Source organism: Macrobrachium nipponense, chromosome 41, assembly GCF_015104395.2.
Source record: "Macrobrachium nipponense isolate FS-2020 chromosome 41, ASM1510439v2, whole genome shotgun sequence".
Taxonomy (NCBI): Eukaryota; Metazoa; Arthropoda; class Malacostraca; order Decapoda; family Palaemonidae; genus Macrobrachium; species Macrobrachium nipponense.
The window spans coordinates 41,343,270-41,359,771 of NC_061102.1; the positions used below are offsets into that span (position 1 = coordinate 41,343,270).

Sequence of the window (16,502 nt, forward strand, 5' to 3'; positions counted from 1 at the left end):
GTATCATTCATATTGCAGTCGATGAAATGGAGAGAGAGAGAGAGAGAGAGAGAGAGAGAGAGAGAGAGAAGAGAGAGAGAGAGAGAGAGAGAGAGAGAGAGATTAGATTGTTACATTGACAGATATCCACTTTCTTGCAAAAGTTGAATAATAGTTGTATCAAGAGTAATGATATGATAATTTTAATAAAACTTGTTTTACTGTAATCATATTGCATGTATTAGCGTACTACAATACGTACAATGAACCATATGTATTCGCGGACTTACGTATTTGCGAATTTCTCCCTGGAACATAGACAGTGGACCCCCCGTATTCGTGTTCTCCAGATTCGCGGACTCTCACATTCACAGATTTCTCTCTGGAACGTTTCCCCGGTATTCACGGTATTTTTCAATGAGAAATATCGACAAATTCCTGGTTTTTTTTATCAATTTCATCCTAAAATACACTTTTTGTGATAAAACTATTAAAATAAGCCAGGTATAAAAATGTTTAGTGGGTTTTTCTTGAGTTTTAACTACCAAAATAGGAGGTTTTAAGCATTTTTATAGGAGTTCCAACTATTCACGGGGGTGGGGGTGGGTGGGGGGGGGGGGGGTCTAGTTCATCCCCCGCAAATATGGGGGACCATTGTACCCCAATTATTCGCGGAAAATTCTCTTATTTGCGGTATTTTTCTATGAGAAATATCCACAAATTCCTGGGTTTTTTTTATAAATTTCATCATAAAATGCACTTTTTGTGGTAAAACTATTAAAAACCTAGGTATAAATATTTTTAATGGTTTTCTTAAGTTTTACCTAACAAAATAGGCAGTTTTAAGTGCTGTTACAGGGGTTTCAACTATTCGCGAGTTCTAGTTGTTCGCGGGCGGGCAGGTGTGTGTGTGTGTGTGTGCGCGCCTATCCCTCGTGAATGCAGGGGAACATTGTTTATGAACAAAGCAGTGATGCGCCATTTGCATTCTGGTTTTGTTTACAGTCTTAAAACCACCAACTGATGGCATTTTACCGATATCATCTCTGTCTTGAGTTGTCGAATGGAACTTAATTCAAGAGATACATTTCTTTCGTAAATTATCAAAGCTTGGTTTAACAACGCCAATTCTATATAATGTTTTTCATACATATGTTGCCTAAAAGGGAAACCACTGTTTTGGTTTCATTGCCATGCTCAAACAACTGTTAATAACAATACAATAATGAACAATAATTATTGATGACAGATTTAGTCAGCCTTATGCTGGCATGGGCTCTTGCTTTGCAGCAGCCCCTAATTCTGATCATTATTGTATACAATTAGTATCGTTCATATGACGGAACTGTTCTAAACAGTTACAAACAGCTTTGTGTGCTGCCTCACATGATGTTCACCACAATTTTGTTATAAAAGCATGGGGGAACATGAAAGTAGAAAGTGTCATACAATCATTTTAAAAAAGCCATGGATGATACCGACGACGAAGACGAAGTCGAAGTCGACTTGCCACACCCGACTGGAATCCCTATGATAGTAGCACATGTGATCAATCTTGTGATATGTAGGAGAAACTTTTAATGAAAAAATGAATATTATGTTATCCTAAATGCTATTTTATTACTACTGTAATTACACTACCATTGAAATCTCTGAAAGGTTACTGAAAGATAAAGGTTGCAGTTTTATTTCATAAAGTGAATCTTCATGTATGTTGATGGTTAGGCTATAGCACTGAGGCTAGCCTACCAATACATATCTTAGAATTCAAGGTTTGATTTTTAGAATTAAAGTATAAGACGACCCCCAAAAATTTTGGGGGTGAATTTTAAGATATAAAGGTCATCTTATACATGGCAATATACTGTAAGTATAACCCATGCCCTTCAGGCATATAAAGGGAACAATGTTGGGGCATAAACCTGGATATGTCAAGTGACTCCAAGTGACAAAGTACAATTTCTGCTTCATGTCCAACAGGGAATGCTATGGAAGAGCAATTCACACTGCCAAAATGTACTTCCTCAAGCAACATTGAAGAAAAGAATGGCTTCTGCCAAGTCAGACAAACTGGCATAACCTTGAGGGAGTGTGTTTTCAAGAGAAATCAAATAGAAACAAGTGCATGTATAAATGAAAGATAAAAATCAACGAAATCAGAACTTTACCTAAGTTGGGATTATCAGTCTCACTGCTACCCCATGATCAAAGATTACAGGCCTAATCACCTTGTGCCATATCCCTAAGCAAATGGTCACAAACTCTTTGCTTGAGCCTCCATCCTACCTTAGATGTGCTGACATCAATTATATTCATAAAGGGAAAGCTTAAGGAGGTGAACTCCTAGACTTAGAACAAAACTTTGCTTCCCATAAGCTTGAAATTCCTGTTACACAAGCAATTCATGTAAGGAAGGACACAAAGAGAAAGTCGTTCTTGCTTCCTGGAAAGTCGTTAGGGCAGGGACCTGGATCTTCCTGAATCCCTGAGAAAGGGATGAACTGTTCTGGCAGTGCATGGAGATGACACTCTGTCTTTAGCTTGGAAAAACATCCACAGAATGGCAAACTGCAATATTTATTCCTGACATATGAAAACATCTAAAATCAGGTTGCAAAGAAGATATCTATCAAATTTCCAGCTTTAGTAGCAAAACTTCTCAAGAAGACTTGCCACTAGTTCATTCACCTCAAGACTGCAATGCTGAACATACTGGTGGAGTGCTATCAAGGAATACCAGTAAGATCCATGGAGTTCTCCACAAGAGAAAAAGGAGGGCTAAAACTCTCAAAGGTGAGGAGACACTTCCTTGGAGACAAAGTCAGCTAAATATGGTATGAGATATATAGAAATTCAATGGCTGTGCCATCATTCAATAAAAAGTAAAACAAACTTGAATTTACCAAGTGGAGGAAGAGTGTAGACGGCCTGTGTGGCTTGGAAATAATGTCTAACTGAAAAATACTGTTTCTATCTCAGGTTCATCAAACAGGCCCTATGCATGAAAGTCTATATGCCAAGTTCTTGCAAATCTGCAGGCACAGGGGTTTCTCCTACTAGGTCAGAGCCAGAAAAGCCATCACGAGTACATATTAGAGGGGGCAAAACACTCTTGAAAGGAGCTACCATGGTTAATGACCATTTCTTAGAATCTAAGAACCTGACATCACTAGCCCAATCATGCTGAATGTTATGAAGTGTGGACTTCCAAATTAATTACCACTACCCAGATGTATCCTGAGCTATATGAATCTTCTGTGGTTCTTCAGTGCATGTACAAGTTCTGAAGCAATTCCAGTGCTGGGTGAAGAAGTTGAATTGTTAGTAAATAAAGGCTGTCTTACCACTGCTCTAGTGTTGGTTTGCTCCAATAGCATAACTTGTCCTTGGAGAAGACCAATACCAACACCAACCGTTCTCAAGTTACCAAAATTTCAAGCAGCCAAATGTTGCTTCACTTGCTGATCTGACAATAAGAAGTGTTTTCAGTGTAGTATGGACACTGATTGGCATGAATGAACTCAAATCTCAGTTCATGGATCATTCTAATAATGTGATCCTTGATGTAACGTCCATGAATGGTACTACAGTACAGTAGAACCTTGGTCCTCTAACGTTTCAGAACTCAACATGATCAGATTCTGACACAAAATTTCAAATAAATTTTGCATCAGAGCTCGAACAAAAACCAGAGTCCGACCCAATGAACCATATGAATTTTGTAAACAAAAGTGTTTCAGTCAGTTGCCGCTAGTTGGCGTTGCTGGTGGCATTGTCGTTTAAAGCCAGCTTACTATGCTGCTATTTTTTTACCAAGTACATGCTTGTACAAGAATATTTCCTCAGTTTTTGTGGCTTTCTGTCCTGTATTTTGATTCAGTCATGGGTCCCAAGACAGCCATTGCAGACAAGTAGAAGAGGAAAACAATAAGAACCACAATTGAACTTAAGGAGAAGATTATTGAAAAGTATTTGTGCGACTGATTTAGCATCTTATTTTTAATATATCTTCTAAATTTACTGTACTAATTAGGCTTGTTTTTTAATGTTTTACTATTAGTAACAAGTTTTGAGCCTACCCAGTACAGTACCTACTATACATTAACTAGCCTATAACGCTTGGTCAACCATCAGTAACATATCCATATTGGACGTAGGCCAGTTTTTTATACAGTATGCATTTTAAAAATTTAGGTGTAATGTTTTGTATAAAAAGGTAAGGTTAGGGTAATGACTGGTGGTCAAGAACGGATTAGTGTAGTGGTCTGGGGTTCTCCTGTGTATATTAATCTTGAATAATTGCTTTACCTGCCTGTGCATCCTGGATACGACTGCTAGCATTAACTTGGATATGTTTCTTATGTGGCTCTGTTCTTGAACTGAAGTTACATCACCACATGGATCTGGATGTGACTACTACAGTTATCATCTGGTTCTTGGCAAGGGTAGGAACTTGGCATTGATATGGTCTTGATCTTTGAAACAAATGAAGTGTTGGGCACAGATCCTCATATGATCATGGGTTTGATTACTTGCAAATCACTGCTGAGTAGTAGCACAGCTCTGGATGGTAGCATAGGTCTTGCTTGCATGTGCATGGCTGTGGACAGCAGCATGGGTCTTGCTTACATGTGCAAGCTCTGGATGAGAGAAAGGGTTTTATGCTCAGCTGTACTTCTGTGTGACAGCATGGCTCTCATACAAAGTTTTGGTAGGTACCACAGATCACATGCAAGATTACTAGGTTCCGGATGGCAGCACAGTTGTGATCACTGGATGTGGTTTCATAGGCCTGGACTCCTAAGATGGTGCTGGTCATGGTTCTTGAAAATGCTACTTCTCTGAACTTGTAGTGGATCCTTAACACTACTCTTGTAAGTTACACTGCACCGAATCAATAACATGGCTCTGTTCCTAATGTTTGTTTGTGAATTGATCATATTCACACTCTCTGATGAGCATGGGTCCTCTTTGCAAGGCTGGCCAATTGTGCAATGGAATGGCAATTAGCATGGCTCAAGACTTAAACTGGGACCGATTTTCTCACAGAGTTTTCCCTGCTTAAACAGCTCTCATTCAACAGGCCACAGGCCCTTGACCAAGGATCATAAACTGGTCACTAGGTTGTCTTATACTCCAGGTATTGGTTGTCTAATCATAGTTCTGGAATTCAGAAATCACAGGCCTATTGGTAAGGTAATAAGGTTACCCTCCAATATAGTTAAGGGAACAGCCTTATTGGTGAAACAGCTCAGGTCTTGTAGTGGCTTATGGTCATCAGCAGCCTTTACTTTTATCAAGATCTTAAATATAAGTGTGGTTCTACTGGTATAGGCTGTTACCGAGTCAGATTTGCAAGCACATCTATGGTAATGATTCTTGATGTTCACAACAATCATGGCCTCTGACTTGTTCTTGCATGGGGTCTGAATTGCAACACGGCACAAGGTCTTCCCAAATGAAGGTAACAATACCTTGTCCATGTCCTGGAGTATATAATTACAGATAGATCTAGCCACTTTCACTTTCATCACTGACCGTTGGTGAGTCAAGTTAACATTCACTATAAAATTAATCTAATCACTAAGAGGAAACTGAAAGGTGTTCCATCACTGAATTTTGCTTACAAAAGTAAAACTTCATTAAAGAGAAACCAATAGGGCAAGTACTACTACAGGAGAACAGTTAAACAGGCAGACAAGGCACTTGCAGGGGAAAAAAGTGATAGATTAAAGTGAGTAGTTGTGGGAGACCAGCTGATGCATCTCTGAAAGAATCATTTTAAAAGTGAGCAGAGAGGTCTCAATTATCAGCAGAGACAGATGTCCAGAATTATGCTGAAAATTTAACCCTTGTGCACATAAAATTATACAAGTTCATAAAAAGGGCAAGGAAAAATATGAGATACTGTAGAAATTATCTAAGCACCAATATTCCAACTAAAGGCAGTCCCTGGTTATAGGTGGCCTAGGTTATCAGCGATCCTGTTTTGCAGTGTTTGTCTAGCAATGAGGATAACTGGATTTCTGGTGCCAATGTGTGCTGATCTCTGCTTATCGGTGCCAATCCCCAGTTATCGCCAATTTTTGGTTATAGTCACGCTGTCGGGAATGGAACTCCCGCCAATAACCGGTAAGCAGTAATGAGAACAAGCCTGACCTCAAAATGTTTTATCAATGAGAACTGTTCCAACATTAGAAAGGTAGGCATCCTAGACTTAACCCAAAGTAAAACCTATCCCAACTAGAGCAAGAACTTACTTACATGTTATGATGTTATGTAGACAATAAAAATCTCACAATTGGTGGTCTAATCACCTACCAAGAAAATCCATTTTACTACTTTCATAAATACTAAACAAAAATGATGAGGCTAGCAAAAAATGCAATAAAATATGTAACTGGAACAAAAACTGTATCATCAGTACAGTAGAACCTCGGTTTTCATACATAATTCGTTCCAGAACCTCCCATGAAAACCGAAACGTATGAAAACATAAACATTAATTCACATAAGGAATAATGTAAATAAAATTAATACGTTCCAGACCCCCAAAAATATTAACAAAAAATACATCTTTTAGGGAATAAAGAGTTTTACATAAAGACAACAATGAGAAATAAATATAAATGACTAATGAAATGAATAAATGAACATTTAACATCACTCTCACCTTTATGGAAAACACCTATTAGTGTATGGAAGACAGAGAGGAGGGGAGAGGTTATTGTTTGGAAGGGGAATCTCCCTCCAGTAGGACTTAAGGTATCAAGAACCTATCAAGGGTTACTTCTCTTTTTTTACTGGCACTATCTGAAATTACTTCCCCACTTTGTTTTTTACTGGCACTAGGACCAGCTTGAGAGTTACTGGACCCCTGTCACACAACAAAACTGTCCAGAGACATTTGTTTCTGGCGTTTCTTTAACCCTGAATAGGTGCGACGGGTCGAGCACGACCCGAGGAGTGTTTCAAAAACATGTTTTTTTCCTATAAATCATCGTCTATCTCGAATCTGGGTGTGATCAACCTGCAAGAGGCTATCAGAACACACACTACAATCATCTCAAAACCTGAGTTTGCCTTGCCTTTGTCCTTTCCCCTTTTCTGAGTAATTTTTGTTTTGAACATGTGTGGGATACATGATGGGATCATGGGAGAGATACTGACCAATAGGAGAGCAGGATCTTATGGTGGTGACTAGCATCAGGAACCAATGGGAGATGGTGGTGAGTCTACTAAGTTGGCGGGAAGCGAGTTTTAAAATTGTTATCGGTGGTCCGGGCGAATCTCAGGACTATACAGCAACAACCTTTCGTATCGTCAACAATTTTCGTATGTAGAGCAAAAAAAAATCTTCGTATTTGCCTTCGTATGTCAAGTTTTTCGTAAGTTAAGCCTTTCGTATGTCGAGGTACCACGGTAATCCTTTTAAAATTATCACTATAATTCACTTTTTATATAACGACACTGTTTATACACTAAATGCTGTATTCTTTCATCTCATCATATTGTGTTTGTGACTAAATACTGATTTCTATGATAAAAATTATTTACAGCATACTTATAATGTAGTTATGTATCTATCAAGCTCACTCCAGGTCGGGCCACAGACTGAGCATACTAGGTGTGCAATTCTCTAGAACTGAAGAGATACAACACATCCCATTGTAGGAACTTCTTTACATACAAGATATGTGACACATGAAATAAACTGCCACCAGAAGTTGTAAGCAGCAACAGTGTGGAAGAATTTACAAGAAAGTTAGACAAAACCATTAGGACATCGCGAATGAACAGTAAAACCTGCTCCATGAAATAAGTGAGCACACAATGTCTCCTTGGATGGACTAATAAGTCTTTGTGACAACCTAATCTCTCTCTCTCTCTCTCTCTCTCTCTCTCTCTCCTCTCTCTCTCTCTCTCTCTCTCTCTCTCTGTGAGTGTGTGTGTGCATGGGTAATGTAAGATGTATTTGAAATGATATTACTGTAAAGCTTTTTATGATAAAGCATGTTGTACAATATTTTAAATATTTGCTAATTATTTTCATTTTATTTTCGTCTACTTTTACTGGAAAATAAAATGAAAATTTGTGAATATATTTTAAACATTGAACAACATGCTTTATAAACAAAACTCTTTACAGCAATATAATTTCAAATACATCTTACATTACCCTTAGAGAGAGAGAGAGAGAGAGAGAGAGAGAGAGAGAGAGAGAGAATCAGACACCTATTATGCTCAGTATGGGGCCCAACCTGGAATAAGCTTAACAGATGCATAACTACACTATAAGTATGCTGTAAATCACTTTTATCATAAAGATTAGTATGTATTTAGTCACATACACAAAATGAAAAAATACAATAGTAATTAGTGAATAACTAGTGCTGCTCTACAAAAAAAAAATGTGATAATTTTAGAGATATGGCCAATATAAAAAATCCGCAAATTAGTGAAAGTTCCCCGTGGAAAAGTGAATATGTTCCACAAAAATCGGAGAAAAAGTGGACCGCGGAAATGTGAAACACGTAAAACCAGGGGGCACTGTATGTTTATTTCTCATTGTTTCTTTATGTAAAACTGTTTAATCCCTATAAAATGTATTTTTTGTTAACATTCTGGGGGTCTGGAATCTGGAAAGCATTAATTGTACGATTTACATTACTCCTTAAGGGAATTATTGTTTTGATTTTCATTGCATTTTGGACTTCATGGAAGGTTCCTGAATGAATTATGAATGAAAACCGAGGTTCCAATACAATGAAGTAAGCTTACTGTTTGTCACTGCATATGACATATACATATATCATGAGACTGTCTACAGTTACTGCAGCCAGAGCACAACACCACCAATTCTAACTGACATTGACTGAGGATTGTGAGGGAAGGTGGCAATCACAAAAATACATGGAAAAGCTAATTTTTTATACTTTGAGAGTAAAAATCAGATTTGAATATATGCCCTACAATGTATAATGATGCTCAATAGAGAAAATAGGCAAAAGATGAAAATATCATATTTTGGGAAAACTCAATATTAACATTGCCAATCTAGTTAGGAAACACCACTCAAAAAGAACAATGAATGGAATTAACAGGAGTAAAATTCTCAAACATAAAAACCAATTAAAATTGAATGCCAGCATCAGCCTAAGTATGAATGCACAATTACTATTGTGGACCTGTACGATGGTGCTGGAAACTGAAACCTGCAGATCATTCAATCACACACAATAGTGACTACAATCTTCCCTCTCATTCAAAAAGGGATTGTAATGTTCAGATAATTTGTTGACCACAATTATTATTATTAATAGGTGTTAGTTTTTCCAGACCTCTGAGTCTCAAGTAGACTCTTCTCGGGCTGGTTCTCAGGGATCAATCCTGAGGGGGGAAAAAAAAAAAAAAAAAAAAAAAAAAAAAAAAAAAAAAAAAAAAAAGTAGGACTTTATTTTTTGAGAAACCCGTCTTATTTAAAAAATTTATGATTTTATTAATTGAAAAATCCCTGCTTTCCGCAAGAATATTTTTCATTTCCGAACTCCGCAGATAAATAGATCTTTGCTGGGTCCAATTTGGGCACTCAACAAGCAAATGCTGTACTGTCATGGGTGTTTGACATATGTTTACATTTCACTGGGTCAGCATGTGGTGTTGACATCAAGTGACCATGTGAGAATCTTGTGTGTCCTATACGTAGCCTTGCTAGGATCACTCTTTTGCTCTTTCCTCCTGTGAGGATGTCCTCCATGCATAGACTTCAGTTTTTATATTTTTAAGTTTATTTGTTGTTGGCACCGAGGGGGGGGCCCATTTTTCTTCTTTCCAATCCTGGTAAATTAATGTTTTAACTGATTTTACCCAGTCTGACACTGGGGCATATGAAATTGTTGGAGGGATAGTGCAGGCTAATTTGGCAGCAGAGTCTGCATATTCATTTCCTTTTATTCCCACGTGTGCTGGGATCCAACATATTTCCATTGATATTCCTGATTGGAGGAGTTGATGAATTTTTATTTGAATTTCCTGTACTATTTGGTTTCCTGGTTTATACTGTCTTATTGCATCTATAGCGCTGAGGTGAGTCACTGAAAATAACAGACACACTTGCTTTTGCCTCAGATATCATATCTAGAGCCATCTGTATGGCTGTGACTTCAGCAGTAAATACTGATGATATTGAAGGTAGGCTTTTTTTACTTAACATATTTTTCGAATATGCAGATGCTCCTACTCCAACATTATTTTTGGAGCCGTCTGTATATATCATAAATTTGTCGCCTTTTCTTCTAATGTGCTCCAAAGCATGTTGGCGGTACATTTCCGTACTTGTCATTTGTTTTTTGAGTAGGTAAGACAGGGAGGTACATATCTTTACTCTATTTAAAATCCATGGTGGTGGCAATTCCATTGGTGGGTGAAAAATTGGATTCATATTATGTATGTTCATTATGTATCTAGCTCTTTTTGGGAAAGAGCTAGTACTATTAACTGCTGTTACTTGATTACAGTTTTGGAAGCAGTAAGTTGCAGGAGACGATCCTGCTTGCATTGAAAGACCTCTTTGTATTGTTATTAAATTACGGTGATGTTTTAAGGGCAAAACACCTGCCTCCACCAAAAGTGAGTTTGTTGACCACAAATATGGACTAATTATGGGTAAGGTAATAGGTTTGTTGTGAAACAAATATGTATTCAAATCAATATTCATATGAATATACCTTTTTTTCCTTACAGAGCTTACAGACAAATTGCATTCATAAATGAAATGTTCTTCTTATTAATAAACAGAAAAGTTTGTCCATGAACCAGCAAACCAAGTTAATATTTCAAGAACCTTATCCATTTACAGTTATACAGATCTTCTAATCACTTCAGCTTCCTAAAAGTCCTAAATTAACAAAAACCAACTAATAAGAAATTTAAAAGAACCAGGTGTGATGTCATCCTTCAAAGAACAAAATTCCCAATTAGTTACTGTATATATAATTTAACCAGACCACCAAACTTAAGATGCTTTCAATAGCAGGATATTATAATATGAAAGTGAGGATGCTATAACTAACAATGATAACAAATGAATAAAATAAATGCTGTAAAATAAACATAAAATTCACAACTTTTATAAGTATTAACACTAGGATGATGGGCTACCTCTATCCTCGGCACAACATTGAGAACACAATTACTAAGTGGGAGCTTGTACGTACTTCCTGAACATTCTCCCTTATGTGACACTGAATAAGATGTAAACTCCAATAAAACATTTGGGTTAGCATATACATACACCTTAAATTTAAGCTTAAATGTTAAAAAAAAACCCTACAAGAACTAAGGTTAACAATTTCAAATTTTCACTAAAAACAAAACTAAGTTATGTAAATCCCATATGAAATTGTCAGACAGAAGCTTTTAGTAATTTTAAATACCCATTCTGTGTTACCCTACGTAACAATTTAAAACTAAAAGCTCTCAAAACCATCATTTAGTTAATACCAATAACCCATGCATATTTACAAAACTATGGTTACACTGCATGAAAATTTAATAAATCCATGCTTATCTCTAATACTAATCAAAATGCATGTTAAGCTTTAAACTTTACATTAAAAAGAAATTTGTCTTTCATTCTAATTTTCCTCAACTCCTAATGCTGAGGGAAATCAGGCATCCATACTTACCAAACTGAAGGAACAGTGACTGAGTTTATGAAAAACATTCAAGAGAAACAGAGCTTTCATAACAACTAAACACTTGAGAGGCAAAAAACAAAAAACATGCAGAAATGGAATCTACCCAACCAATTTAATTAATTCCTTCATATTTTGTGTCTCTCTTCCTCTTAATTTTTACTTTTACAGTTAAGGTAACAGCAAAGTATTGATGACAATATTTCTTAGAGTAAATGAAAACACCAATCAGAACAAAATAGGTGACCTTGAAACAAATATTCCTGAAAACATTTTATAGTATACAGACATTTATCAAAGCCAACAGGATGACTACCAAATGTGTCAAGCCCAGGCCTGAAATAAAGGATTAGGAAGTAATATACCTGTCTCTTTAATGAGAAAAGATTGCAATCATTGACAAAAATAGAGCTTGAAAATTACAAAACTTGGATAAATTTTTTTTTTATTGGAAACCAGACAATCACTGTTATCAACACGGTATCTGTAGGAGTCTGTACCTGAAAAAGTGTTGGAGAAGCCGTCTCCCTTTATGGAACTAAAAACTACCTTATCAATGACTACACAAAAAACTTCAACCCATTTGCAAAAAGGAGAGGTGAGCATTAGGTAAAAAATAGTTCACTGAAATCTTTGCTCTACATAGTTAGGGTGTAATCTTCTTCCCCCACTCCTCTGGCCACAGGCGTTCTTTTTTGTCTTACAAACCAGGAAGGGTTTAAAATAACACAAAACCTTTCCATCCAAACTGAAGAGCAAAGTGCATGAATCACAATCATGGTGACACACTACAAATTTGCCTTCAAAACAATTAATGGAAGTTTATTAGTTTAAAATTCCCCAAGATACCATAGAGCATGATCAAACACTAAACAAAAAGGTAATTTTAAATGAAAGGGAATGACAATGACAAATGAGCTGAACATGGTGTACACCAACAATATTAATGTACTACAAATAACCAAACCATTGCATACATTTCCTAAACTTGTAACAACTGTTTGCTGATGCTGAACAACAATCTTACCAATAGGGCCTAGCCATAAGTCTCAAAAGTTTGCAGTCACAACTATACAGAATTTTCCTGTTCTTTGTTAATGCAATCACCAATCCCCTGGTGCAGAAGCACACAGAATCTCCATGTTCATTGTAAACGCCATCACCAATCGTTTGGTGCAGAAGCACAAGATATTCAAAGATACCTTTTTAACCAGCAGCCTAGTAATCTCTTTCCTGCTTAACAGTCTCACAGTAAGCACAAACAAAACTGTAAACAAATCCCAGCACTCCAGCTAATGAAAAACGTGATGAATACAATGAACAAAATATGACTTTATAAAAACAGAACAACCACAGCAATGAGGAGGGTGCTGGCCATTTCAACACTCAGGAAATAGTAAGTAGTTAAGTGCAATTCGGGAAGAGAAATGGTCTGTCCAGTATAAAGCAAACTTAACCACTAGTGGTATATTGTAAACAATACTTGTAGTTTTACACAGTAACTAATTTCACTTTCTCAGATAAGTGAGGAAAAGCATTCACAAAGCAATAGTTTGTACTTCACCTGAACGCAGACCATACAATAAGTTCTGGGATGTTACTAGAATGGAAACAATACTGTGGACTTTCAGTTCATCAGTTTTAACTTTTCTTTACAATAAAATTATAAATCAATACAGAATTTGTTCATTACACCATTTTCAGTTAAGCTCATTCAAATACGTTCATATGCCACTTTCATTTTCATTTATGTTAATAATATGTGAATTTATATACAATCTGATAATTCCAATGAGGATGGAAAACAAAAACTTTTGGTTACTTCCAGTTTTTCGGTTACTTCCAGAATAAAATATATTCTGCCTTAAGACATTAGACAATGTACCATATTTGCTGACATATAGGAAGCATTTCCTTTTTTTTCCCAAAGAGAGTTCAAGGAAATTCACAGTGAACTAAATACTGTAAAGTGAAAGTTAAGCGTACAAATTTTGCTTATAGGTTATGAACAATTGGTTTCTGCAATGAGTTTCAAATCCCATGACTACCTGTATATATATAAGCCATGTAGCACGCTAATAAAATACATCACTTTGTGCGTGTAAAATAAAGAAATTATTTCTATTTGTACACACATCAGAATGTTCTATTTACCATTCTAAAGATAAAACAAAAATCAAACATAACCCAATAAAAATCACATCAAATCCAATAAGTTTTGTCTATTGCAGAAAAATGTTATTAGTTGTTATTAGTACCTACCATACATAACAGTAATTATTATCTAAGATAACATTACATACCAGTTGTCTTTTCCTTATGAAAATGTCTAACCATAAGGGTTTTATAAATCACCTATGTATCTTCAGCAATTACTGACTGTCATTAAATATTCTTAGTGCCAATATGTACATATCTACTTATAGGCCAGTCATCATTTCTTCTTGAAAATGTCCAATCATAAGTCTTTATACACAACCAATATAACAAACAACTACCCTCATGAGTTGCAACCAATCTTTACATGTTGTATTTCATTAGCTTTCATCAGCCTCTCCCATTTACCTCTGCCACTCACCAGTCTGCATTCAACAAAATCAACAACAATGATTATATCCATACCCTACAGTGAAGTGTCCTACAACTGTACTGAATATCTAATTTTTTTTTGCATCAATGCTGTAAAATGCTTTTAGCAAGCTCAATATTGTACCAGTAATATTTGAGGGGAAGAGAGAGAATGTGATTTAGTGATTGATAAAACACTGTTGTATGAAACTTTTGTAAAAATTACGAGAGAGAGAGAGAGAGAGAGAGAGAGAGAGAGAGAGAGAGAGAGAGAGAGAGAGAGAGAGAGAGAGAGAGTGTTAAGCTATTCAGATAGATGTTTGTACATCTAAGTTCCTTCACTGGACTGAACACATTCAAGTACACACTGTATGATGTGTTTTGATGCTGAACTGATACATTTTTTGTACATTATATCACAAATAGCAATATTATAGTAAATATATCTGTATTATGCTTAAATTTATTGTATCAGAAATAAGCCCTAAGCTCCACACACAGGAAAATACAAGACATAGTAGGTTATGGTTGTACTGGTTGCCAAGTTCGCACAGGACTTTACTTATTCAGAATCCCTGTAATATTAGTATTTCCTCTGCAGTTTCAAATGCTAACATGCAATGAACTTCATAACCTATAATGAAGAGGACTGTAAAGATAAAAGAAAATGGGTGAAGGATATTTATCTTTCCTGAATAAGTTCCCCAAAATATTAATGTTTTTGTTGGTGCACATTACATGGCAGCAAATATGGTAATCACAACTTAATGGATAATCCCAAAATTATCAGACGTAATTAAAGTTAAGGATATAACCATGGTTTCCCTGAACTTTGTTATATAAAACAGCACAACTTTATTCACATGCAGATGAACTTCAAAAATTCTGTGCAATTAAATCTTCAACTCAACAATTGGCCATAAGATTTCAGCATACACCAAAAGAAATCTCCTTTGATAAATAAACTAGTATCAATGCCACACAGCAAATTTCCTCGTTCCTAAAATAAAAAAAATACAAGAAACTCCTGTACATGATATACGAATGAGAACATTTTAAATACTTACATATGGGTTTACTAGACACTGGTGGTGGTGGAGGCTGATTTCTGGACCACCTAGAAGTTGAACTACGATGCTCACTACTTCGATATTCTCCTACACTTCTTTGATCACTGTATGTTCTATGTTCAGCACTTCGTTGGCATATGGGAGAGCTTGAACCCGGCAAACTCACAGGTCTACTTCTACTTCTCTTTTCAGGGGTGGACATGCCATTCTGCTGAAATTTTTAAATAAAGTAAAATGAAAGTTCAAGGCCTGTACGTATTAAACTAATACACAAGAAAAATGTATTTATATACATAATATACACTACCTGCTTTTAAGAGAAATAAAAAATAATATTATTAAAAAAAAATGGGAAAATCAATTATGACAATATTGAAAATACAATAATAGACTACCTTGAAGTTTTCATCATCATCTGATACATCTGTTAAATTGTCATCAGACAAATTCCACTCATACTCCACATTTTCAAACATAGACTTCTTCTGTTGCAATGCCTGATTCAGCTGGAATACAGAAAGGAAACATGTTAAAAATGCCTGATTGAGCTGAAATACATAAAGAACATATGTTAAAACAATATGCCAATAATTTTCTAGATAATCATTTAGTTCTATACATAAAAGATTCTAATGAAGCAACATAATGCTCTGGTGAACCATTTTTCTCTAAACACTGTTTCTAGCATAGATTTAATTTAGAAATGCAACTCTACAGAACAGATAAATGCAACTCTACAGAACAGATATATGTACTGCATAGATTTAATTTAGAAATGCAACTTCTACACAACTGATATACTAATGTAAATTTTTTTCTAAAAAGATGAAAAATTAGAAGAACACATACCATATCTTCCATTAGCCCACAATTACGCTCACTAGCAATATCCATAGGATTCTTGCCATTGTTATTCTCTATACTTGGGTTAGCACCCACTCTTAACAGTAATCGCATACATTCTGGTTTATTTGAGATGACACAGTAGTGTAATGGAGTGTTTCCTTCCTTTGTCTGACGATCAAGAGAATGACTGTTTTGAACCAAAAAATCTACTAAGGGAAGGGATGCTCCATTTTCCTGGTATATAGCAACATGGAGTGCACATTCTCCCAATGAAGTCAATGGTAATCCTAAGTCTCCTCCCTGCAAAGTAAAATTAAAATTCAGATCATATACAATATTCACG

At 35.9% G+C, this 16,502-nt stretch overlaps 1 protein-coding gene across 6 annotated transcripts in view; it reads right to left on the bottom strand.

The window, feature by feature from the left end:
- LOC135212725 (arf-GAP with SH3 domain, ANK repeat and PH domain-containing protein 1-like) overlaps nt 1–16,502 on the bottom strand; it is a 360,410-nt gene that overhangs the window by 40,693 nt on the left and 303,215 nt on the right. For 5 of the 6 annotated variants that reach the window (XM_064246429.1, XM_064246428.1, XM_064246426.1 and 2 more), the window contains 3 exons: nt 16,163–16,459; nt 15,709–15,819; nt 15,311–15,524 (listed from right to left, as the gene is read on the bottom strand). In XM_064246429.1, the coding sequence (XP_064102499.1) occupies nt 15,311–15,524; nt 15,709–15,819; nt 16,163–16,459 (622 nt within the window). The remainder of the gene's footprint in view (nt 1–15,310; nt 15,525–15,708; nt 15,820–16,162; nt 16,460–16,502) is intronic. The other variant, XM_064246425.1, reaches the window with a different exon arrangement.